The 26,421-nt window shown below is 45.6% G+C and overlaps 1 protein-coding gene across 1 annotated transcript; it reads right to left on the bottom strand.

The window, feature by feature from the left end:
• Positions 1-462: 462 nt before the first annotated feature.
• On the bottom strand, positions 463-7,364 carry LOC111919426 (uncharacterized). Its single transcript, XM_023914988.1, has 2 exons — positions 7,248-7,364; positions 463-1,029 (listed from the first exon to the last, which is right to left on the bottom strand). The coding sequence occupies exons 1-2, from the start codon at positions 7,362-7,364 to the stop codon at positions 463-465; spliced, it is 684 nt and encodes a 227-aa protein (XP_023770756.1).
• Positions 7,365-26,421: the final 19,057 nt, after the last annotated feature.

Consider the following 26,421-nt stretch of genomic DNA (forward strand, 5'->3'; position numbering starts at 1 on the left):
GTCAGTTTCTAGTCTTTAGCTAAATCTTCCACACCAACAGTCAACTTGCTTTTCTTGGAATGAGGAGGGGCTGAAGGATCACCAACGGAAGAAGAGCTTCCAGATTCAATGTCATTGGCTCCTCCTTAGAAGGAAGCCTTCCTCTTTCTAGGATTGAGATGTTCATCATCAGAATTTATGTCGTTGTTGGTTCCTTGAGGAATCTCCCCCACAAAATATAAATCAAGGTAAACAACAACTTGTGCCATAAACCTTAATTCAAGAAACCCTTCATACTCATCAGCCTTAGATTGATCACCAAAATTTGGGATAGGCTGATCATTGTTTGTTGCATCAGCATCTGGGATGTTGCTCTCTTGTTCAGCTAGATTATCATCCCTTCCTGATTTAGATATTTTAGGCAGAGATGGAGGTGTTACAGTCACCATTTGTTGATCATTGCTTTCTTGACTATTCTCCTTCTTATTTGGCATCATCAGTTGGGGGAGGGGAGCCAGGTAGTGGAGAAGGAGTGCGATGAGGAGGATGAGATGTAGGAGGAGGAGGAGGAAGATGTTTAGGAGGAGGATTTGATGATAGAGGTGGAGGTGGAGGTGGAGGTGGAGGATTATCACCTAGAGAATTTGGGGGAGTAACTTTAATAACGATATTATCATCATCATCATCAGCCAAGATCATAAAGAATTTCATATCAGCCACATCCTTTTCTACAATAGTCAATCTTTCTCCCAGAGATTGGGTAATCTGCACCAATAGAGAGACTTGAAAGAGCATAGTAGTTTGAAAGTTGGAACTGGATTCCCCTTGATAAAAAGAAGCAGTCTGAATACATGTTAGCATAGGAGGAGCTATTGCAGCTTGAGGAGAAGGAGACGTTGATCTTCGAGATGTCACATCTTGAATCAATGGATCAGTATCTTCCATTTGAGGTGGGGTTGATCCACATTGTACAGTATCATTTGCAGCAGTAGTGGATGAAGTAGAGCGGAATCTAATGTGCTTGTTCAATCTTGGAGGAGAATTCAGTCCCTGAAAAAAGGCTTTTCCCTTATTAGTGGCAAGCTCATCTTCTTCATATTCATCGTCTTTCTCTTAATTAGCTTCTTGTTCATCATCAACACCTTCCTCATTATCTTCGTCATTATTCTCATCACCCTCTTCTTCAGAATCAGAGGATTCTACAAATTAGGGATTTGCAATCCAATTTGCCATTCTCTAGGTAATATGCTTATCTCTATCTGAAGGAGCAGTGTTGATGTTCTTTGAGGAAAGGGTAGGAATTGGAATGGTGATCCCATGACTAACATTATAACTTTCTCATGGGTTTTGAGCACTCTAACAACCTTAAGACGCACATACAACCCAAAATGCTTTGGATCTATATTTTCTCTAATTATACATGCAATTTGATTTTCCAAAGCATTGTCCTAACTAGCATACAAAACTATGGGTACTTGCATAACAAAAACTAGTTGAATGACATACCTTTTCTTGTAGCTTGTTGACTTGGACCTTTAAGAGACTAGCACCCCAAGTGTGATGCCTCAAACACCACCAACAATGGCGAACTTTTAAAAGAGAATACTTGCACTCTAAAATCGGTTACGGCTCTCCAAGAACACTCTAGTGCCGATTTCATGAACCAAGGGACTTCTTATATATTGTGGCTAGGAATAGGGTTACATCCATGTAAACCCTAATGTGCATGACCTTTCATCTTACTTAGGATCCATGGGGTGAACTTCCATGGACTATGTGACAACTGTCAATTTCTGGTCAAGTCAAAGTCAAACAAAGTCAGCAAGTCAAACCGGTAAACTCAGTTAGTGCTTGTATGTTAGGACTTACTCTATGTTTACTAATGTACAACTCTCTATCATAATACAAAGTATCACTCGGAAGTTTCACATTTTTAGAAATTTTAAACCCTAATCAGGGTGAGTGATTTAACGACTCTATAAAGCACTATTACATACCCTTCGGGGGCATAAAACACTCTTAACAAGGCATAATGGGGTTTACAAACCTCGCATTTCGGGGCCAAACACTAACAAAGGTCACAAACAATGTCTCTCTCAATCTCTCATACTCTATCTCTCTCTCTCTCTCCCAAATCTTTTCCAAACATCTCTTTGTATCTTAAATCTCTCCCAAATCTCTCTCAACTTTTTAAAAACATCCGTACTATCCACAACCCCTTCCTTTGTTGAAAAAAAACTCAAAACCAAAGGAGAAAAACCAAAAGGACCCTCTTGGTCTGGAACCCTCTTGAATCGGAACGCCTACTCAAGAAGCAGACGAACACTCCTGAACCCGGACACTCTTGACTCCAGACGGATGCTCCTGACTCCGGACAATCCTAACTCCGGAAGGACGTTCTTGAACCCGGACACTCCTTACACTCCTGACCCCGGACGAACACTCCTGACCCCGGAAACTCTGACACTCCTGACTCCGGACGAACGTTCCTGAATTCCGGACACTCCTGACACTCCTAACTACGGATGGACGCCCTAAACTCTGGACACTCCTAACTTTGGACGGATGCTCCTGAACCCCGGACACTCCTGACATTCCTGACTCCAGACGGATGCTCCTGAATTTGGACACTTCTGACTCTGGACGGACACTCCTGACCCGGGACACTCATGACTCCAGACGGATGCTCCTGACTCTAGACACTCCTGACTCCGGACGGAAGCTCCTGAATCCAGCCACTCCTGACACTCTAAACTCCAGACGAATGCTCCTGACCCCGGACACTCCTGATACTCTTGACATCGGATGAACGTTCATGAACTCCGGACACTCCCGCCACTCAGGACGACGGACGGACGCCCCAGACTACGGACACTCCTAACTTCGGACGGACACTCCTGAACCCCAGAAACTCCTGACACTCCTGACTCCAGACGGACACTCCTGACTCTGGACACTCTTGACTCCGGAAGGACGCTCCTGACCCCGGACACTCCTGACACCCCTGACTCCAGATGAACGCTCCTGACTCCGGACAGACACCCCTGAACTCTTGACACTCTTGACTTCGGACGAACGCTCCTGACATTCGGACCCCATTCCGGATTTTTGACCATTTCAAACCTTTTAGCCAATTTAGGAATATTTGATGTTGGGAACACCCTCAACTCATATTTCTCATGACTTAAACCCCTTAAAATCCTATTTAAAGCCCGCCTTGAAGAGTTAGAACACATTTTTATGAATAATGTGTAAGACTCATTATTTTATTCATAAGGTAATCACCAAGTTTATGTCACCATTCACACCTTACCTAGTCAAATCATTGTCCTTTTTCAAACCATCCCAACACTCCATCATAATTTCCTTAACCATATCGACCCAAGAGATCTTATACCTCACCTTCATAGTCTCATTTGCCTCCACCAAAAACACACTTTTCTCTCTTTCCCTCTTTCTCAGTCACAATCTTCTTGAAAAAAGTATTCAAGATATTTCCTCCATTCTAGGTAACTTCCTTCTTTCAACTCCTAAATACTCTATATTTCTTCACATTAATCATAAATCATTCACACAAATATTCACATATTTGTTCTTAGGATCTTCAAATCTTCAAGCATCTTTCAAGTGTCTTGACATGAAACTCCCATTCTTCAACTTACCACCTTAGGGAATCATTCAAGGTGAGTTCATACCCGTATCTTTTCATGTTTTCTTCAAGTTTTAAGCAGGAGAATACAAGTTGCAGCACTAAAATACATTCTAACTCAACCAACAACCATCAACAGAAAAGTTAGGGCTATTCACGAACTGTTTTAACCATCTTAAACTTAATATATTTCAAAACTGTTTAATATGCATATAGTTCAGGTTCATACCTTTCTAATTACTATTTGCACACGTTGATACGAGTTTTCTAAAATTTATGGCTATTTTTACAAAACTGCATATCATTTCAAAAATGAATTCGGACCAGTCTGTGAATATGGACATTTTCGCATTAGTTAGAGACCACTAAAAATCATAATAAAAATTGTGAACAAACTAGACACATTTCTTGAACTCTCATAGTTTTCGGATTCAGTTTTCAACTTACAGTGATTTTTCTATGATTTTTCTAAGAACAGTTACAGGAAAGTTAAAACTAGTAAAAATAGCTTACAAGTTTATTAACAGTTTGTAACATGTTGAGCAAAGTGTATAGCAATAAATTACTATGTGTTGAAAGTATTTCTTGTCAGTTTAATTTCACTAAACATAAATAGTCATTCATCATAAGGAATTGCATTCACTACAAACATATATGATAAACTATAATAGTGACATCACCAAAATATCGGCCAGAAAAGACAGATTTCATTTATGCTTTTTAAACATTTTCAGAGTAAATCCATTTAATTTTAAAAGAGATGCGGAATTTGTTCCCAAAAACAAAACATGATAAAATAGATATTTATCAAAACATTTCATATGGAAATATGATTTCATTTCATAATCAAAAGTCGGGATGTCATGTTCCGATACAGATCATAAAGCATAAACGATAACATTACAAGTCATTCAATAAATATATACATATATACAGACTTGTAAACAAAGCAACTTGATGATTCGCCCATCTTAAGCTCTTGCGCCACTTCCTGTAATACAAATAAACTGAGTGGGTCAGGCTTGGGAGCCTGGTGAGCATATAGGGTTTTCAACCCACAATAATTATATTTAATTTCAACAATCCACAATAAACCCGATTACCCATTCCCGTTATCCTCACTTTACGTCCCTAAAATAACATCTATTATAAGGAACCTAATTCAGGATTTTCATCGGGACGGACATTACTGCAGAGGGGCTTCCTCAACAATAAGTGCCCTAAAGGCAACCATGTGGGGGATAGAGTACACCGGTGAACACGTCGTTCACAACACCTACAGGTAATGAGCTTGCTAGTGTTCCACATGACAGTCTAGAATAGTCCGTGGTCATCATCCATACTCTGCTGAATGACTAGAATAACACCAATAACACCGAGGCATCTCATTTGTTTATTTCACACCAATTATCTACCCATGTTCTACCCAACATATTAGTAGATAAAAATATACATTTTTATACATTGTTTAAAAACCTGTATAGCATGCTTTAATCATTACATATTCCATATACCAGATGAGGCATACACACATAACACGTATTTCATAGGGAATATATTAGATCTATGAGATAGAAGAGAGTGAATATACATTCACACATATAACAACAAAATATATACACATAGCACGTATTTTATATAGAATACTTCATAATATTGCGTTGGAATGAAAATGACTACACACTCACTTGATCGGAAGACGATCGGGTAGCACTACAGCTTGCAGAAGTAGTGTTTCTCCGTAGATCTGGAAAATCTTCACAAAAACCGGGCTCCTCGCGGGCAGGGCTTTGGCTCGGAAATCTCACTTCTCGGGATCCTCGGGACTTCGGAACTTGCTTCGGGGCTCGGGAATAATACCGGGGCTTCGGGATATGATTGGCACGCAAATCTAGGCAAAAAATAGAGAGAAAGTAAGAATAATCGCAAGGAAAATGGCTGATCTCGAGTTCTATTTATAGGCTGTTGGGTCTGGGATTACGCTGGGCGTAATTTCAAATTATGCTGGGCGTACTCAATACGCTGGGCATAATTAGGTTATGCTGGGCGTACTTTGACGTCACTGCGTGCATCAATCGGTGGCACTCGAGTATTGGTCAGACAAGTTGCACCCGTCTGAGTACGCTGGGCGTACTCAAATTATGCTCGGCGTAATTTGACTCGTCAAACTTCTAAATTGCGTAACTTTCGCATACGAGCTCCGTTTTCGATGTTCTTTATATCCACGCGTAGGTCAGACCATACTCTACAACTTTCATTTAGACTCTGTTGGCTAGTTTTGACTTTTATTCTTATTATTTATTTTTAGAAGGCCGGGACAGAAAAACATCGTTATAAATTCATAACTTCTTCGTCTGACGTCCGTTCTCTCTTAACTTTTCATCGTTTCGCTACTAACAACGAGATCATCGATTCTCGTTTAGATTGTTTTGGCTAAAAACTGCTCGATCTCAAATCGAGTATTCGGGCTGCATACTGTCAAGTCGAAACTTCAGAAAATCATAACTTTCTCATACGAAGTCAGATTTGGGCGTTCTATATATATTCGGAAACCTCGTTTCAACTTCTACAACATTATCCAATGATATCAAGTTTATTTTACACTTAAATTTTGACGCTCATTTTATTCTTAATTCAATTATATCACATAATTAAGCAAATAAACACATAACTCACATAATTCACAAAATTCACAAATAATACATTTTTATTATTTCAAATTGGGTTACAAAGGTTAACCTAGACTATTACATTGCTAAAAATGGCAAGCCCAGAAACACGGGCGTTACAATAATTGGTATAGTTTATGGGACATTAATACTACGAACATACTAAGGAAGGTTCCAATTAAACTACAAAAATGGTTTTCATTAACACTACACGTAAACTCGTTGAATCAAATTGGTGAGACATTACTTCATTGTATTCTTTATAGTACTGGTTAAAGTCCTGTATTATGACCATAATCTCCTGTAAGAGAGCGTGATACTTGTATATAGATCTATATTGGGACTGAGAATCCCACATCTTAGCTGCTTGCAACAGTTAGACTGGCAGGTTTGGTGTGACAAATGTCAAAACATTCTGACACCCGAAGTACATCATAATAGGCTTACTATGTCAATTGTACGGTTATAATAACTCACATAGGGAAACAACGTCACATATTGTTTACGGGGATTCATACGTTCAAAAGGGTATTATTTATTTAAAATTGCATATACTATTATAAGTATGGTAAATACTTGTACATTTCGGTCTTTGAGTCTTAAGACTACAATTCATTTTATAAGGAAAATATTGGATTTTTCTTGAACATTCACTACATTTACAAAGAAAGATTTTCAACTCTATATACAAAAGCTTGCACTCACCAACTTAATTGTTGACACGCTTTCAAAATTACTTGTATTCTCAGGTAATTAATAGAAACAGGTAACTACCAACTTTTAAGGATGGAACGCTACAGCGTTTGACAAACCATTTTATTATTGAATTCATAAGATCAAAACATATGAATTACCAACATGAATTGCTTGCAAATACTTTAAAAGTCGGAACATAACACAGACAATTTAGTTCAATAATAACCGACTTATCACTACTATTAAAGGCTTACCAACTTTTCAAATTTGTGGCCGTAATATGCCACCACGGAAAATCCCAGGGCTTCCCACAACCTACCACCACCTTCGCCACCATCTCCACCACCACCTCCACAGTTTGACCCCACCATGTTCCAAGCTGCCATAACAGCAGCCGTGGCAGCCTCAATGTCACAAATTGGTACAAATGGCACTGGTGGATCAGGAAATGGTACTATAACCTCTAACCAGGGAGACAGTCATGGATGTTTAAAGGAATGTTCCTACAAAGATTTTACAAATGGAAAACCCAAATCATTCAATGGAAGCATGGCGTCATCACTCTCATGCAATGGTTCGAGAAGACTAAATCAGTCTTTGAGATTTGTGCTTGCCCTTGATGCGACCTGACTCCGAACCACCTGAGCTATGGATGAACGGCGGACGGCTGGAACCTGAGAGGTCACAGAGAAAAGAAAGGCTTCAGCCGTCGTCCGGGAGGAGGTCCTGGAAGAACACTCCGACGGCCATGTTAGTTGCTGAAATGAGAATGAGCGTATAGAGAATGAAGGTTGGGGTCATGAGAGCTTACCTCGTCAAGGCCAGATGATAGGCCTTTTATAGTGAAGATCTTCCTCGGACCGTACTAGGGACATGGACTGTGCTCCCGACAGGATTCGACGCTCTTATTGGAGAAACATGTTCCACATTTGTGTCCGGCCTAACGATTGATCCAGGCGGATTATGCTCTGGCCTGGCGTCTTGTCGCCTGGAGCCGTTATCTTTGGACTGTATTTAGAAGACAATGCTTGGCGAGGGCGAGTTTCCTACGTGGTCGCCACGTAGGAATTCGGGGTCATTTGGGATGTCTGGGTCGCCCGGTCGATTCCCCGCTGGTAGTGCCCTGTTGGGGCTCGCCTGGGTCTGGCCCGCTATGAGAGGCACATGATCAAGTCCCCCAGTCAAGTAGTCATAGCATATGCTAGCTAGCTATGATGTTCTGGAATTAACTGCTGGTACACACTTCATGCATTTACTTGGTCGACGCTTCATTTCCGGTGATGTGACATTATGGCGTGCGCGGCGGTTAAGTCAGTCGTGTTAGGGATTTTTCATAAATCCCGCTTTCTTTTCCTTTTAGTGCTCTCGAACAGTTATCTTTTTTAGTTCCTACCCTACCTCTTTAGTCCCTCTTTTCTTCTCCTCTTCTTGTTCTTTGTCATGGCGTCTCCTCAGAGCTTACTCGCTAGTTCCCTGAATTCGACACCCTTTAAGAGGCTTACGGCCTCATTCCAGCCGATGGGCTGGAGTTTCCAGTCCCTTCAACGCCGGTCTTCGCTTTCTGTTGAATGACTTTCAAGAAGAAAGAATCTGGCATAACGGGTGCAGTATTCAGATGCTAACCCCTGATGTTGTTCATAAGATTGTGGCCTTCGAGATGATTTGTCGAGCTAATGGCATTATTCCTGACTACTTCGTATTCAATTTATTCTTTCGCTTTGCCGCCATCAATGACAAGTATACTTTCTCTTCCTGCCGGGAAGGCCATAATCTCATCGTTGACAATAAGCCTCCCAAGAACTAGCAGGATAAGTGGTTGTATGTCAACCTGGAGCTGCTCGGCCGTGAGTACCCCCGGGCAACCATGCTTTCCGACACCATCCCTAAATTGTTTCCCCACAACCAGGCGACTGCAGATCTGTTACGCACTCTCCGGGTGGACGTTGGTGTGATGTCGTAGGCTATACATGCCGGTGTTGGGATGAGTCCTAGTTGGCGCTCTCGGGGGGAGATGTTTGGGTTCTACACTGTTTCCAACGGTGAGTCACTCTTGCTTTTCTGTTTGCTTTCTCTCCTCTTCTCCCCCTCTTATATATATATATATATATATATATATATATATATATATATATATATATATATATATATATATATATATATATATATATAAAGAGAGAGACCTCGTTCATTTTTGCTTTTTCACGGTTATCTTTTCCATTTTTTGGGTAAGTGTTGAATGCTCCGTCTCTATGGATTCTGTACTGCAGGGTCGTTACCAGGGCAAGCTAGAGCATCACGTAGTGCCTTTGCACGAGAATTTGCCTCCTCTCTGTCGCCTAACTGTTGTTGCTGCTCGGGTGCCCCCACAACCCGTCGGGAGTTCTACCGCGTCGGGAAGTCAGCCGAGTCCCTATACCGTCATGACCCCGCCGACTACCTTCTGTACTCCTACTGAGCTGGCGACCAATGTTGCGGTGGACAGCAAGGCTAGGATTATGGCTGGCGATCGTTGGGTTGTGGAAAAAAGGAAAGTTGTGCAGGCGATGAGTGGTCCAACTCCTGAGGGTAGCTCGGGACCCATCGGACAGCGTGTGATGCAGCGCCATCGTCTTATGGGCCTATTGTCATCTGTACCGTCCAGCCCAGGGGATGTGTTGGTGATACCCGATGATGAAGTTCAACACTATGAGGGTATTGAAGGGGCGTCTCATCAGCCCATTGTACTGGTTTCTTTAGGCGCCGGCGTCAGCCCTCAGTCTTCGAGGGGTAGCCCTGAGCGGTAATTCCAAGGGCAACGATTTGATGAGTTGGAGCATGTGCATTCTTCCTTTGTTGAGAGTGAAGCTGTTTTAAGGGCGAAGGTGACCGAATTAAGCACCATCATTGGTCGGTTAGAGGAGGAGAACAGGTCTTTTGTTTCAGAGAAGTTGGTATTGGAGGATGTGCGTAGTGTCTTGGAGGATCAAGTGGGGTATTTGACCCAAGAAGATGAAGGTTTGATTATTCAGAAGGAAAGCCTGGAGTGGGACCTTGCCGATCGCGATCGTGAACTTGAGGTGCTGAGGGCAGACCATAGTTGGCTCCTTCAAGTTGGGTTTGTGCATGTGATGGACAAGTTTCTTGAGCATATCGAGTTCACTGGTGGTATTAGCCGTGTTCGTCATGCTACATTTTTTGTAGGGGAGGAGTCAGGTTGGGCCAGCTTGAAAACTTAGGTCGATGCTGGGACTTACGATCCTTCGGCTAGCGGCTCGTGGTCCAGTCATACGTCAGCCTTGGATGACGCTTTGTTGGCTTTCACAACAATGGACTTTTCTGGTTTGCTCGGGCTAGGTCACTTGGATATGGATGGGGTAAGAGCGTTATGTGCGTTTGATGAGGGTGAGGAGGATGTGGAGATGTTGGGTGCGGGTGGTGCAGAGGCAACTGGTGTAGGAGCGAGTGTTGGGGCTGGTGGAGTTGGCGGTGGTAGTGAAATTGGTGATGGCGACGGTCCTGTTGGTGGCGTTGGTGCTGGTGGCGATGTATGAAGTTGTTCAGAGCTACCCCTCTAGGGTGTGAAAAAAATCTTGTTGAAGCTTTTGTCTTGTTGTCTTTTAATCATTCTACGGCCTCTGAGGCCTTTGTTTGGATGTTCTTAGCTTGTGGCCTCTAAGGCTTTCGTGTGTAAACAAACAATGCTTTATCTTTAGTTGTTTAACAGTTATGCTTTTTATCAATTGTATCGAAGCTTCTATATAGGTTGATCATCTTTTAGGCTCTCTTCTATATTATTTTTTCATTTTTATATACATTTCATTTTGGATTCACTGAGTATCCTCTATGCTATATCTGTTAGAGTATTAGATGTGCTTACTGCATTACGTGCTAGAGACAATGCATGTTATTTTATTTATGTAATTATGATACATGGTTGTTTCATACAATAATTTCCTATTGGACTTCTCTGAGAGTCCATTTGTTGGTCTGGGTGATCAGTCCGGCCATGAGATCTTTTCCTCGTTTTCCCTACTATTTAGGGGTTTACGACTTTGCTTGAAGGTTGTGTTCATTCGTCTTCCCTTCTGTATAGGGTCCTGCCATTGCTTAGATGCGGAACTTCCTTAAGTTCCTCATCTTCCATGTCCTGTGTATTTGCCTCACCTTTAGGGTCTCGAGAGAGTACGATCCATAGCAGTGCGCCTCGACCACTATGTATGGTCCTTCCCATGTCTGGCTTAATTTTCCGCGGGGTTGTGCATGGATGACCTCATTTTTCCACAAGACAAAGTCTCCCACTCGGAATGCTTTGTCCTTTACATGTTGATTGTAGTATCTTTCCATTGTCTTTTTGTAGGCTGCCTAGCGCATGCTTGAACGCACACGTCGTTCCTCCAGGAGGTCTAGGTTTTCTCTTATACTTTTTTTGTTTCCTTGATCTTGGCAGTACTTTGTCCGTATTCATCCTATCATAATTTCTGCCAGTAGCGTTGCTTCGGCTCCGTGGGCTAAACATAATGGCGTCTCTTTTGTGATGGTCCGTGGTGTGGTCCGATATGACCAAAGAACTTCTGGTAGCTCGTCTACCCAGTTGCCTTTTGCTTTGCCTAGCCATTTCTTGATGCATTGCACCAATTTCCTGTTAGACACCTCTGTTTGTCCATTGGCTTGGGAATGAGCCACAGATGTGAATCTCTGTTCCATTCCATTTTCTTTGCACCAGTCCTTGAAGGGGTTCTCTGCGAACTGTAGGCCATTGCCACTGACTAGGATCTTAGGTGCTCTGAACCGTGTTATGATGTTCTTCCAGATGAACTTGATTATCTGCCTCCTGGTAATACACGCCAACAATTCTACTTCCATCCATTTTGTAAAGTAGTCAACTGCCACAACTAGAAATTTTACCTTCCCCAACGCTTTTGGGAAGGGACCGACAATGTCAACTCCCCATTAGTAGAAAGGTCAAGGGTTGATTATGCTTGTTAACTTGGATGGTGGCACTTCTTGTGTCGGTGAGAAAGTCTGGTATTCCACACAAGGTCGCGTTAGCTTGACCACATCCTGGTGTATCTCTGGCTAGTAGAGACCCATGCGCAACACTTTGCCTGTGAGTGCTCGCACTCCTTCGTGGGCTCCGGCCGATCCTGCGTGGGCTTCCTTTAGAGCGAGCTTCCCTGCCGTGCCATCTATGCATTTGAGCCAAAAAGCTATGTGACCTTTTCTATACAACGTCCCTTTTAGGACTGCATACTAAGGGCTCGCAGCCTCGTTTTCCGGGCCTCTGCATGGTCTTCAAGGAGAATACTGTGCTGAAGATAGTCCATGATGGGCGTCATCCAATTGGGTTGCGCCGCTGATAGGGAGTCAACTTGCCTCTCGTCGATGCTCTTTTTTTTTTAAATTTCCACTAGCACCTCCTTCGAGAGCTGTCCGAAACATGTTGACGCTAACTTGCTGAGGGCATCTGCTCTCCTGTTGCTTCCCCTCGGGATTTGCTTTATCACAAAAAATTTTAGGGAACTCGTGATTCATTGCACCGCTTTCACATACTTCTCCATTCGTTTGTCTTTTGCTTCGAATTCCCCTGATACTTGGTTGGCTGCTAAGCATGAATCTCTGAAGGCTGTGACTCTTTCCACCCCCATTTTTATTGCTAGCCTGAGGCCGGCTAGCAAGGCTTCATATTCTTCTTCGTTGTTGGAAGTACGGAAGTCGAAGCGCCAGGTGTATGTGACTCCCTCTCCTGTGGGGCTAGTTAAAATTATCCATGAGCTTGACCCTTCTTTGTTGGACGCCCCATCTGTATAGAGGGTCCACTGCTGGTCGTTCTTCTATGCTGAGCGTCCTTGTTGGTCTGTGTTGGTGACTTCTTGTTGGAGTTCTCCTGGGACTTCGAGCAAGAAATCCACTAATAGTTGTCCCTTGATGCTTACCTGAGGGTGGTAACTGATGTCGTGCTCTCCTAACTCTATGGCCGACTTTGTGAGTTGCCCAGATGTCTTCGGCTTTAGGAGCACCTGCTTGATCGGGCAATTAGTCAGTACCTCTATTTGGTGGGCCTGGAAGTATCAGCGGAGCCTTCGTGCCACGTATACTAGGTCGAGCACCAGTTTCTCGATGGTTAGGTAGTTCATTTCGGGTCCCTGTAGGGCCCGACTCACGAAGTAGATTAGCAGCTAGCGTCCTTGTCTTTCAACTACCAGCATTGACGAGATCGCATCTTTCGATGTGGACAAGTACACTTGCAACGTCTCACCGGGTGTTAGGTTGGCCAGAGTAGGGAGGGTGTGGAGTGCCTTTTATTATCTTTTGCAGTGCCGACTCTACCTCTGTCGTCCATTGTAAATTGTTTTTCTCTATGCATCCTTTGAGCGCGTGGAATAGCGGCATGGCTTTATCAGCCGACTTGGAGATGAATCGACTAAGCACTGTCAACTTTCCATTTAAGCCTTGTGCGTCCCTCAGCTTACAAGGTAGGTGTGTTTCTTCAAGCTCATTTACTTTGGTTGGACTTGGCTGAATTCCTTCTTTCGTCACATATTATCCCAAAAAATGGCCTTCTTCAACCCCAAAAGTGCACTTGGCGAGGTTTAATTTCATCTCGTAGTAGCTTGCTCCCATTTGGGCTTTTTATTACCATGACGTCGACATAGACCTCAATATTTCGACCGATCTGGTAGGCGAACAAGGAATCGACAAGACGCTGATAGATCGCCCCCGCATTCTTCAGCCCAATTGGCATCTTTGTGTAACAAAAAGTGCCATGATCCGTGTAGAAGGCTGTCTTCTCCTCATCGTTTGTACTCATCATGATTTGGTGATATCCTTTGTATGCATCTAGGAAGCACTTCTACTCAAATCCTTGCAAAGATTCGACTTTTTGGTCTATTTATGGTAGCGGGTAATAGTCTTTGGGGCATGCTTTGTTTAGGTCCGCGTAGTCAATGCACGTCCGCCAACTACCGTCATGTTTCCTTACCATTACCGGGTTAGCAATCCATGTGGGAAAAATCACTTCTCAGAGGATCATAACGTTGGTTAACTTTGCCACTTCTGTGTTGATTGCTTTGTTTTGGTCCCCTTCCTGAACCCGCTTCTTTTGTTTCACTTCCTTGGTTCTTGGTTTTATCATCAGCTTGTGTTCTATGATTCCTCGGTCGACCCCCACCATGATTCTAGGCGGCCACACGAATACATATTTGTACTTCTATAGTAGCTGGACCAGCACCCCTCTCGTTTTTGTAGGAGGGTTGTTCCCACGGTCACTCGCTGGTCGTGGTACTCCCTGCTGATTACTTCTCCTCCGTTTGAAGGGTCCGGTATTGGTCTTTTGGCCTCAGACGAGATGTCTTTCAGTTGCATGATCTCATCACATTTGAGTTCCCTTGGGGTGTGGCTAGAATCGTTCCTGGTCCTTGGCTTGTACTAAATTTGACTATCTTATGGATTGTCGACGGGACCCCCCCAAATCTAAGCAGGGATGTCTGACCCAATATGATGTTGTGCTCTGACGGGTGTCGTATGACTACAAAGTCTATTAGAGTGGTCCGTCGCCAAGCTTTGTCTTGGCTAACTAGCATAAATGGTAAGTGAATCGTACCTAGTAGTCATAGGCTATTCCCGGTGAATCCTATGAGTTGGCATGTGGTTAGTCTCAGTCCCTCTTTCCACGTGTTTGGTAATAGCCAAAAATAGTATTCGTAGATGATATCCGCTAAGCTTCTGGTATCGACGTATACCTGGTGAACGATCACATCTCGGATGGACCCCTGAATGACGAGGGGGTTTTCTCCGTTCCACCCGGCTGGGGTTGGGTCATGCATGGAGAATGTCAACCCCTGCATTGCTCTTGTAATGTATCGTGTGTCTTCCACACGCTCCACTCTCCCCCTCTTATGGTGGATCGTCAGAATTTCCAGTTTGCGTTCTGCCTTCCCGGCGGCGTCTTTTGGGTTGTCTGTGTCGAACTTAGCACATAAGCTTTTGGAGATTTCTATCACGTTGCCTTTTAGTTGCTTTTCTTCGATCTCCCTTTTTAGAACCGCGCAGTTGATTGTGTCGTGTGTCGTGCTCTTTTGATGCTCGTAGTATCCTGTTTTAGTGCCTTTGGTTGTTGACCTTTCGTCGACCGTGTAGACTTCTGCTCGTCTTCCTCGCCTATCGTCCCTATTGAAGGGTCTGAAATGCCCTGGCGATTGTCTGTCCCGCCCCATGAACCTGTTGTTCGCCCGAAAGTCAGGATAAGTCAACAGGTAGCTATTCCGTCTCCCGGTGGAGGTTGTTATGGCGTTGAGGTATACCTGCTTCAATGCTTCGCCCTCCTCTTGGTGTAAAAAACGTTCCACTAGCTCTTTTAACTCGGCCCTCGTCTTGGGTTGTTTGCCCATAAGATTTTGGGACAATGAACCTGGTAACAACCCCCAGGTGAATGCACCCACGATTAAAACTTCGTCATGTCCTGGGACGTCTAACGTTGCTTTGGTAAACCGAGCAAATTAGTCTTTGACTGTCTCCCCCTTTCTTTGTTTGCAGCCAATGATTGAGTGCCAGTCACCTTTGTACTTCCTGAGCTGCATGCAGTTTGTGAGGAAGAGATACTTCAGTTGGCTGAAATTGCTGATGCTTCCTAGACGCAGCGTCTTGGACCAGAACCGCTCATCTGGTTTGAGGGACGTCATGGTCCACTCATACGTGTCAATGTGGCTATCTGGATCGATAGTTCCATTGTACGTCTTAAGGTGGGGTAGTTTGGCGGTGTTGGGGATTTCGTACTCCAGGGGTTCTTTAACAAATGGCGATGTGACGCTTCGCGATGAGCAATCTTGGGTTGGAACTTGCTGGTTGAGGTGGTACCTTGGCGATTGCATCGCCAGGAATGGCTGAACTAGCATATTGTTGTAAGCGGTGAGATCTGGTGTTGCTAGACCATAGTGGCTAAGTGGTTGAAACAGAGTGGGGAAGCTGTATGGCATGCATATTTGTTGTTAGGCCATAGGTGTTTGTTGTTGGGCCATGGGTGTCTATTGTTGGGCCATGGGTAGTTGGTGGTAAAACGTGAGTGGCACCGCTGGTGTATTGCCCGCCATCAGTAATTGGTGGTTCTGTGGTTGCGATACAATACCTGCGCCAATCATAGCATTGTTTGCGTGCATGTTACTTGCTAAGGGTGTGACAGTTATCATTTGAGCGTGATGGGAACTGATGGTGTTGGAGGAAAAGCGGGGTGAAGTGGGTATGGTGTATCAGCTGGGTGTGCTATTGTTTGGTAATGGTGGGATGGTCATGGGAGTCATGGTGGGTATTGTTTGGTTCTGGGGTAGGGTGGCCTGCACAGCCGTGGTAACGGGAGTTAGGAATGAATATGGTGGCGGAGTTGTCACAAGGTACGGTAGCAGTCCTCCGAAAGCCGGTGTCGCTTCGAAGGGCAACGGTGAGTCACCAGATGTTAGTGGTATTTCGGATGTTGGTGGCTGACCACCAGAAGCCAGTGCTGTCGGGGTGTGATTTACCTGCAACGACCGCATCGGGTGTATCGGGCTGTGTGGTGGCTCTGATGGCTCACCCTTCGCCTTCTTTGTCATGTGTGTTTACGAGATAAGATAAAGAGAAACGGTTTGCGTATCTATTGTCACACAAACGGATGGTGCGAAATGATGCTACCTGACTCTGAACCACCTGAGCTATGGATGAACAGCGGCCGGCTGGAACCTGAGAGTCATAGAGAAAAGAAAGGCATCAGCCGTCGTCCGGGAGGAGGTCCCAGAAGAACGCTCCGACGGTCAAGTTAGTTGGTGAAATGAGAATAAGCGTATAGAGAATGAAGGCTGGGGTCAACAGAGCTTACCTCGTCAAGGCCATATGATAGGCCTTTTATAATGAAGATCTTCCTCGGACCGTACGAGGGACAGGGACTGTAATCCCTACAGGATCTGATGCTCTTATTGGAGAAACATGCTCCATGTTTGTGTCTGGGACAATGATTGGTACCAACGATTATGCTTTGGCCTAACGTCTTATCGCCTGGAGCCGTTATCTTTGGACTGTAGTTAGAAGACAATGCTTGGCGGGGGCGAGCTTCCTACGCGGTCACTACGTAGGAATCCGGGGCCGTTTGGGACGTCCGGGTTGCCCAGTCGATTCTCTGCTGGTAGCGCCCTGTTGGGGCTCGCCTAGCTCTGGCCCGCTCTGAGGGGTGCGTCATCAGCCCTGAAGTGAGCAAAGTCAAATTGCAACTTGCAGTTTCACTGACCGAGCCCTTACCTGGTGGAACGGTCATGTAAAGTCCTTTACTCTCTCGATTGCGAATGAAATGAGCTGGGATGACTTGAAGACCCTAATACTAGCAGAATATTCCCCAAGGGGTGAAGTTCAGAAATTGGAACAGGAACTATAGGGCCTCAAAATGACCGGTACTGACATTACATCATATACAGCCAGGTTCAGCGATCTGGCCCTACTATGTCCCGGGATGGTCACCCCGGAGAGGTGGAGTAATACATCTGGGGACTAACCCCGTAGATTCAAGGGAACGTGTTGGCTTCAAAGCCGACCACATTTGACAGTGCTAAACAATTGGCACAACAAATCATCGACCATAGGGCCATCCATGGCACTGTAGCAGCCACCTCCGAGCAAGCGAAAGCGGGAAACAACAAAACGAAATTCTGGAACCACAAGAAGAACCAACCGGCCTAGGGTTCCGCCAAGAAACAATAGGTAGTTGCGGTCTGTGCTACCACTACCACCACTGCTCCAACACCTTTGAGGCAGTATGCTGGAACCCTCCCTAAATGTAACAAGTGCATCTTTCACCACGTTGACGCTTGTCGAGAGATACACTGCAACAATTGCAACAAGAAAGGACATACTGCTCGCCTCTGCAGGGTACCAGCCCAACAAGCGACCTCGACCGCCAACGTCAGAGCAAGCCGAGCCCGCTACGGCTGTGGGGAGACCGGGCACTACAAAAGAAATTGCCCAAAGGCAAGAAACACAAATTCCGGTGGTGTCGGAAGGGTCTTGGTAGTAGGGCACGGGGAAGTAGTGTAGGATCCAACAGTGGTTAGCAGTACGTTTCTCCTCAATAACTGATTTGCATGCATGTTATTTGATAGTGAAGTGGATAGGAATTTCGTTAGCCACCAATTCAAACATTTACTAAAACAAAGTCCCCAATCGCTAAATGATACATACATCGTAGAAATGAAAAATGGAAAGGCTGAGAGCATTAACGATATATACACAGGGTGTACCCTCACTCTAGACAACCATTCATTCAAAATTGATCTAATGCCGGTTTAAATAAAAATATTCGACATCATCATTGGCAGGGGTTGGTTAAGTTCTAATCGTGCCAACATTCTGTGTTATGAAAGGGTCGTTCGCCTTAATCTGCCAAGTGGCGAAACTCTCGTCGTTTATGGAAACAAACCTAGTACGAACCTATAAATCATCTCTTGCGTCAAAGCCCAAAAGTATCTCCACAAGGAATACCACGCCTTCTTAGCCCACATAGTGGATAAGAATCAAGAGATGAAAGACATCAAGGACATTCCAGAGGTATGTAATTTCCCTGATGTATTTCCAGAAGACCTTCCCGGAATTCCACCTACATGACAAGTCGAATTCCACATCGACCTAATCCCTGGGGCTACCCCCGTAGCCAATACGCCATATTGCCTACCGCCAACCGAGATGCAAGAATTATCTAGCCAACTAAACGAAATGTTAAGCAAAGGGTTCATCAGACCGAGCTTCTCGCCTTGGGGATCACTGGTCCTATTCTTGAAAAAGAAGGATGTATCGTTCCACATGTGCATCGACTACCGTGAACTAAATATGCTTACCATAAAAAACCAATACCCTCTACCCCGAATCGATGACCTTTTCGACCAACTCCAAGGAGCAACTTACTTCTTAAAAATCAATCTGAGGTCGGGATACCATCTACTACGGGTCCAGGTGGAAGATGTTCCTAAAACGACGTTCAGGACCCGGTATGGTCTCTACGAGTTTGTAGTGATGCCCTCCAGATAAACAAACACACCCGTGGTGTTTATGGATCTAATGAACTGGGTGTGCCGGCCGTACATAGACAAGTTGGTGATTGTCTTCATAGACAACATTCTGATCTATTCAAGGAATAAGGAAGAGCACAGCCAACACCTACGTCAGGTATTAGAGACATTAATGGCGGAGAAATTATATGCAAAATTCTCAAAGTGCGAATTTTTGATTCGAGAAGTGGGTTTCCTCGGTCATATGGTTAGCAAGGAAGGGATACATGTTGATTCTTCCAAATCAAAACGAGCAAAAATTGGTCAGCGCCAAGGATGCCTACAGAAATCCGTCAATTCTTAGGCCTCGCCGGCTACTATAGGAGGTTCATCGAAAACTTCTAAAAAATCATTAAACCACTTACCACCCTGACTCAAAAGGGTGTAACCTTCAACTGGGGAGAAAATCAAGAAACCGTGTTCCAAACGCTAAAACAGGCCGTGTGCAGTGCTCCGATTTTATCCCTACCAGAAGGAACGAAAGACTTTGTGGTGTACTGCGACGCATTGAACTAGGGTCTTGGATGTGTGTTAATGCAACAAGGAAAAGTCATTGCCTACACCTCGAGACAACTAAAAACACACGAGGTCAACTACATCACACATGAACTTGAGTTGGGAGCAGTAATATTCTCCCTAAAGATCTTCAGGAACAACCTCTACGGAACAAAATGTACTGTCTTCACCGATCATATAAGCCTTCAACACATCCTCATTCAAAAGGAGCTCAACCTTAGGAAAATGCGATGGGTAGAACTACTGAATGATTATGAATGTGAAATTCATTATCACCCAAGCAAAGCCAACGTAGTAGCTGATGCCCTCAGCCGAAAGGAATACTCGGGCTGCCAAGTAAAGTCATTAACCATGACAATCGGTTCACACCTGTCCACACAAATCAAAGAGGCTCAGCTGGAATGTAACAGCCCGGAATTCAGGTATAACCTTTTAGCCCTTCATCTTTTCATATATGTCATGTTGGCCCTTTTGTGTTGGGGCGAGTACGTTGGGCGTACAAAGAGTACGCTGCGCGTACTCGCGCGCTTAAATTGAACGCGTTGTCACCCGGGTACGATGGGCGTACCTAAGGTTACGCTAGGCGTAACCGGTCCAGACCCAAAACCCTAATTTGAGTTGTTGGCTATAAAATTCAGAAAGAAACCCTAAGAGAGTTGTTCCTTCGTTCATAGCTTGTTTGTGAGTATTCTAAGCTTTGAGGTGTCATTTCAAGGTAGCAAAAGGAAAGAGAAGTCCATTGTGGAGGCTAGAAGCTGGTGGACAAGTGTAGATCCGAGGATAACAAAGGTTGGAGCTTCTTCCTGAGGTAAAAAGTTCAGATCTTGCCTTGTAGTTCTTATGGTATGCTTCATGGACCAATTTCTAGGGTTTTGGTCCCAAAGATAGAGACTTTATGAGCAAGTAGTCACCATTGGCTTAGATTTACCATATTCCAGGTCCATTTCAGTTGTAGGTTCATAAAAATGTGATCTTGGACGTATTTATTTAGCAATACATGAGATCTAGATCTTTGGAGTTGAAAAGGAAGGTATTAGAGAGTATAGGAGCCTTTACAGCCATGCCAAGGCTTAAAGGTTCCGACTTTATGGATTAGGAGGCTTAATGAGAGCCAGATCTAGAAGTTGAAGGAGTGTCCTAACCATTTAAGACAAGAAATGTGGCATGGCTGAATTAGGGATTTACGATGGGCGTAACTCCCAGTACGCGCAGCGTAAGGGGTAGCGACCCCCGACTGTGACTCATCGATATACGCCCCGCGTACAGAAGCTGGTACGCCCCGCGTACTGTGGTCAGTTGACTTTCGTTGACTTTTAGGGTTTGGTCAACATGAATCAAGGAAGGGTAAAATGGTCTTTTACCCATCTGTGGGATAATGATAAGGGTTTAGCCTGGTCTCGAAAGTTTATATTAATTAGAATGATATTTCGTTATGATTAGGCGGGGTTGGGTCTTCGTTTCGAGATTCGGAGATAGCGAGCACGTGAGATTCTAGACTACCTGCGAGGTGAGTCTTCTCACTATACTGTACCCGGAAGGGTATTTATGTGTGACCGAGAGGTCGGATATGTTATGAGTTGTATGCATCGAATATGACAAGTTAACCGTTTGTATGATATGCTTGATGTGGGCCGGAAGGCATTATGTTATGGGCCGGAAGGCATTTATGTGATGGGCCGGAAGGCATTGTGATGTGGACCGGAAGGTCGACGCGAGTAAGACCAGAAGGTTTACCGGGTTGGGACGGAAGTCCCCTGAGACACATGGACCGGAAGGTCATGGCCTGGAAAGGCGTATGTGTGTAAGTAGTATTTTGGGGAACTCACTAAGCATTTATGCTTACATTCGTTGTGTTATGTGTTTCAGGTACCAGCGAGGACCGCGGGAAGGTGCCGGCGTGATCTATTCACACTGATGGAGGATTTATGATCTTGGGATTTAAATGATTTGTATTATGATATGATACATTGGATCTTTATGACTCTCTTTGGATGAAAACATGTTTTTAAGAAATGAAAATTTTGTTTTGAAAATTTACGTTGTTACAAGTTGGTATCAGAGCCTTGGTTTGAGGGATTCGGGTGCACCTTCGGGCGTAACCGAACTCAAACCGAGGATTTGAGAAAAAATTTCAAAAATAAAAGCATAAAATTTTATAAGGGATTTTGTGATAACCAAGGACGAAGCAGTGTGTACGGTCAGCCAACGCCCGAACGGTAAAATCCCAAAATACCCTTACAATATGTGTTATAAGATATGTTGCGATATGTTATGCATGCTAGAGTAGACTAGGTATTCATATTAGGACTGGAGTGGCCTAGTTTGTGATGCCTTAGTCCGGGGGAAATCTGCTGCTATGAGATGCTTTGAGACCGAATAGGTAATCAGTGCATAGCAAGAATAGAGTACTCGTGATCTGGGGTCCAAGGAGGAGGACTTGGGGTGAACGCTGATGCGGTGTAGTCAGTATTATAGGGCCCGTACTACTGAAGACACCAGATCAGTGGGCAGTCCAAGTAAGAATCCTTTGGGTATCGGAGGTCGAGTAGGGTTGCGTTATCGAGTGCGAGTATGCTCGATTGGGTCTCTGATATTTTTATGTTGTATTTCAGAGGCATCATGGTTGGGACACGCCACAGACCTGAGACGAGCGGTGTGAGTGACGAGGAGATTCGTCAGATGATCCATGATGAGGTGGTTGCGGCAATCCGGGCCGAGATTCCGGAGATGTTTGGGTCTATCAAGACCACGCTGTTGGAGACTTTTGATGAGCGGTACGCCGCGGTGACTGAGGCCGCAGCCGTTGCAACTACGGCAGTTGTGGCTGCTGCCAGGCCTCAGGGAGGTGACTCGTTGCTGTTCCGAGAGTTCAGCAACACGAAGCCACCCGAGTTTGATGGGACGCAGGATCCGATCGATGCGATGAGATGGATAGCTGACATTGAGGGATGCTTCTATACTTGTTCACGTCCGGAGCATCTGAGGGTACGGTTCGCTTTGAACCAGCTCCGCTTGGGAGCGAAGGATTGGTGGAAGTTCATGACGGCGAACTTCACTCTTGCAGAGATTTCAGCAGTGACCTGGGAGAGGTTCACCACCATGTTCAGAGACGATTATGTTCCCCCGGTGGAGAGGGAACGGTTGGTTTAGGAGTTCTTGACCCTCAAGCAGGGTAATGATTCGGTTACTTTGGTCACCCGGAAGTTTCATGAGAGGGTGATGTTCTGCCCTGAGCAAGTGGCTACTGAGCGGGCTCGGATGAGCCGGTATCTGGGTATTCTGAGGAGGGACATCCGGGAGTTCGTGTCAAACTCGACGTACCAGACATTTGTTGAGCTCCTGGAAAATGCCAGGAAGAGGGAGATTGAGTGGGAGACTCAGGCTAGGGAGGAGGCCGAGTCTCAGTGGATGGATCGGCGGCTGGCTCAGTCTCAGCCGACAGCCAAGCGGACCAAGTCCGCTGATTCGAGGACTGGAGGCCAGAAGGGCCGCACTTGCGGGAAGTGCGGCAAGGGTCATGAGGGGACCTGTCAATCGGGTGCTTGCTACAAATGTGGCAAGGAGGGGCATATCGCCAGGGATTGCCCCAATGGATTCATGGTTTGCTTCCATTGCAACCAGACCGGCCATCGGAAGGCCGAGTGCCCTCAGCTACACCAGGGATCAACGCAGGGATCTACACCGGCTGCCAGGATTACCGAGGCTCGACCGGCGAAGGCCGAGGCTTCGAAGGCTCGTGGGAGAGCTTTTCAGTTGATTGCAGAGGAGGTCCGTGCGGCGCCCGATGTCGTGGCTGGTATGTATTCTTTCGTGTATTTATTTTTATGCTGAGATGTTGTGCTTATTTTATGATATGCGTAGGTACTTTTCTTGTGAATTCTGTACCTGCCTTGGTATTATTTGACTTGGGTGCGAGTCGGTCTTTTGTATCTCTGGCTTTTAGTCAGCACCTTGGTATTGAGCGAGAGGTGATGAGTCGACCTCTGAGGGTTTCCATAGCTGATGAGAAAGCGGTATATGCCACCGACGTGATTCGAGGATGTGTGCTCGAGATTTTTGGTGTCGATTTTCCTATAGACCTAGTTCCTATCGCTATGGGAGATGTCTGTGTCATCGTGGGCATGGACTGGTTGAGTAAGTTTGGAGCGGTCATTGACTGCGAGAGACAGCTGGTGACTGTGCGAGACCCTAGTGGGGGAGTGGTTACTGTGTATGGCGAGGGGACCCGGTGTGGGTCAGCGTTCTGTTCGGCTGCTAGGGCGAGGCAGAGTTTGCAGCAGGGCTGCAGTGGATTCATAGCCTATGTGATGGGCGCACGAGTGGCCACTGGGAGGCCAAGTTCAGTTGACGAGGTTCCGGTAGTGCGCGAGTTCCTGGATGTTTTTCCCGAGGAACTGTCGGGCGTGCCTACGGAAAGACAAGTGGAGTTCCGTATTGACTTGATTCCGGGAGCAGCACCTATCGCAAAGGTGCCTTATCGCCTCGCGCCGCCGGAGATGCGGGAGTTATCCTCGCAGCTTCAGGAGCTATTGGGGAAGGGGTTTATTCGACCGAGTAGCTCGCCTTGGGGAGCACCGATCCTTTTTGTCAAAAAGAAAGATGGTTCACACCAGATGTGTATCGATTACCAGGAGTTGAACAAGTTGACGGTCAAGAACCGGTATCCGTTACCTAGGATTGATGATCTGTTCGATCAGCTGCAGGGGGCATCTTGGTTCTCCAAGATAGACTTGAGGTCGGGTTTTATCATCAAATGAGGGTTCGGGATGAAGATATCCAGAAGACTACATTTAGAACTCGTTATGGACATTACGAGTTTGTGGTGATTCCTTTTGGGCTAACCAATGCCCCAGCTGCGTTCATGGATCTCATGAACAGGGTGTGCAGGCCGATGCTGGATCGGTCGGTGATCATATTCATTGATGATATTTTGGTATATTCGAGGTCTAGAGAGCAACATGAGGAGAATTTGAGGGAGATCCTTGGAGTTCTGAGATCGGAGAGGCTGTATGCCAAATTCTCCAAGTGTGAGTTCTGGTTTCAAGAGGTCTAGTTCTTAGGACACCTTGTTAACCAGAAAGGGATATTGGTCGATCCGGCCAAGATTGAGGGAGTGATGAGATGGGAGGTGCCGAGATCACCCATTGAGATCAGGAGCTTTCTGGGATTGGCCGGCTATTATCGGAGGTTTATTAGGGAATTCTCCAAGATCGCCGTGCCACTTACCGAGATGACCCGGAAGGGTGTTGCATTTTCTTGGGGGTCCGGAGCAGCAGTCATCATTTGAGACCCTTCGTCAGAAGTTGTGCGAGGCCCCGGTGCTCGCACTCCCGGAAGGGATGGAGGATTTTGTGGTATATTGTGATGCATCTATATCTGGGTTAGGGACAATGCTTATGCAGAGGGGGCACGTTATAGTGTATGCATCGAGGTAGCTGAAGCCTCATGAGACGAGATACCTCACCCACGATCTGGAGTTGGGGGCTATGGTGTTTGCCCTAAAGATCTTGCGGCACTATCTATATGGGGTTCGGTGTACTATATACATGGACCACAAGAGTCTGAAGTACTTGATGGATCAGCCAAACCTGAATATGCACCAGAGGAGATGGTTGGATGTGGTGAAGGATTATGATTGCGAGATCCTGTACCACCCAGGAAAGGCTAATGTCGTAGCCGATGCTTTGAGCCGTAGGTCGGAGAGCGCCCTGATCCGAGACATTTGTATGAGGTTGAAGGTGATGACTCCGGTATTGGACACCATCTGAGGGGGCCAAGGTTGAGGCTGCGAGACCAGAGAACTGAAAGCGGGAGCTGGTCGTTGGGCAGGAGTCGGAGTTCGTTACCGATAGTCAGGACTTATGACATTTCAAGGTCAGATTTGGGTACCATTTGTGGGCGGGACGCGTACCATTTTGATGGAGGAGGCACATCAATCAAAGTTCTCGATCCATCCCGGGGCCATTAAGATGTATATGGACTTAAAGAAGGAGTATTGGTGGCCCTATATGAAGAGGGATGTTGCATGGTTTGTCAAGAGGTGCCTAACCTGTCGCCAGGTTAAGGCCGAGCACCAGCGTCTGCATGGTAAGCTGCAGCCGCTGGAGAATCCCGAGTGGAAGTAGGAACAGATTACCATGGACTTTATCACCAAATTGCCAAGGACCGCGACAGGATTTGATGCAATTTGGGTGATTGTGGATAGGTTGACGAAGAGCGCTCATTTTCTTGCTATCAGCGAGAGCTCTTCTGCTGAGAGGTTGGCAAAGTTGTATGTGAGGGAGGTGGTATCGCGACATGGAGTTCCGATGTCAATTGGTTCAGATCGAGACGTGCGATTTACTTCCAGACTTTGGAAGAAGTTTCACGAGGAGTTGGGTACGAGGCTGCATTTCAGTACCGCATACCACCCACAGACGGACGGGCAGAGTGAGCGGACGATTCAGACGCTCGAGGATATGCTCCGAGCATGTGTTTTGGATTTTGGAGGGAGTTGGGACACCTATTTACCCTTGGCAGAGTTTTCGTACAACAACAGCCATCATTCGAGCATTGGTATGCCACCCTTTGAGCTGTTGTATGGGAGGAGGTGTCGGACCCCCATCTGCTGGGGAGAGGTGGGGCATCGAGTAATGGGTAGTACGGAGATTGTGCTTCAGACGGCAGAGCAGATACAACAGGTCAGGCAGAGATTGTTGACCGCTCAGAGTCGCTAGAAGAGTTATGCGGACAGGCGTCGGTCCGAGCTCGAGTTTCAGGTTGGTGACCTTGTACTCTTAAAGGTCTCTCCTTGGAAAGGAGTGATTCGATTCAGGAAGAGGGGCAAATTGGGGCCTCGATATATTGGACCTTTTAGGGTAATCGCGAGGATAAGCAG

This window comes from Lactuca sativa, chromosome 5 (assembly GCF_002870075.4).
Source record: "Lactuca sativa cultivar Salinas chromosome 5, Lsat_Salinas_v11, whole genome shotgun sequence".
NCBI lineage: Eukaryota > Viridiplantae > Streptophyta > Magnoliopsida > Asterales > Asteraceae > Lactuca > Lactuca sativa.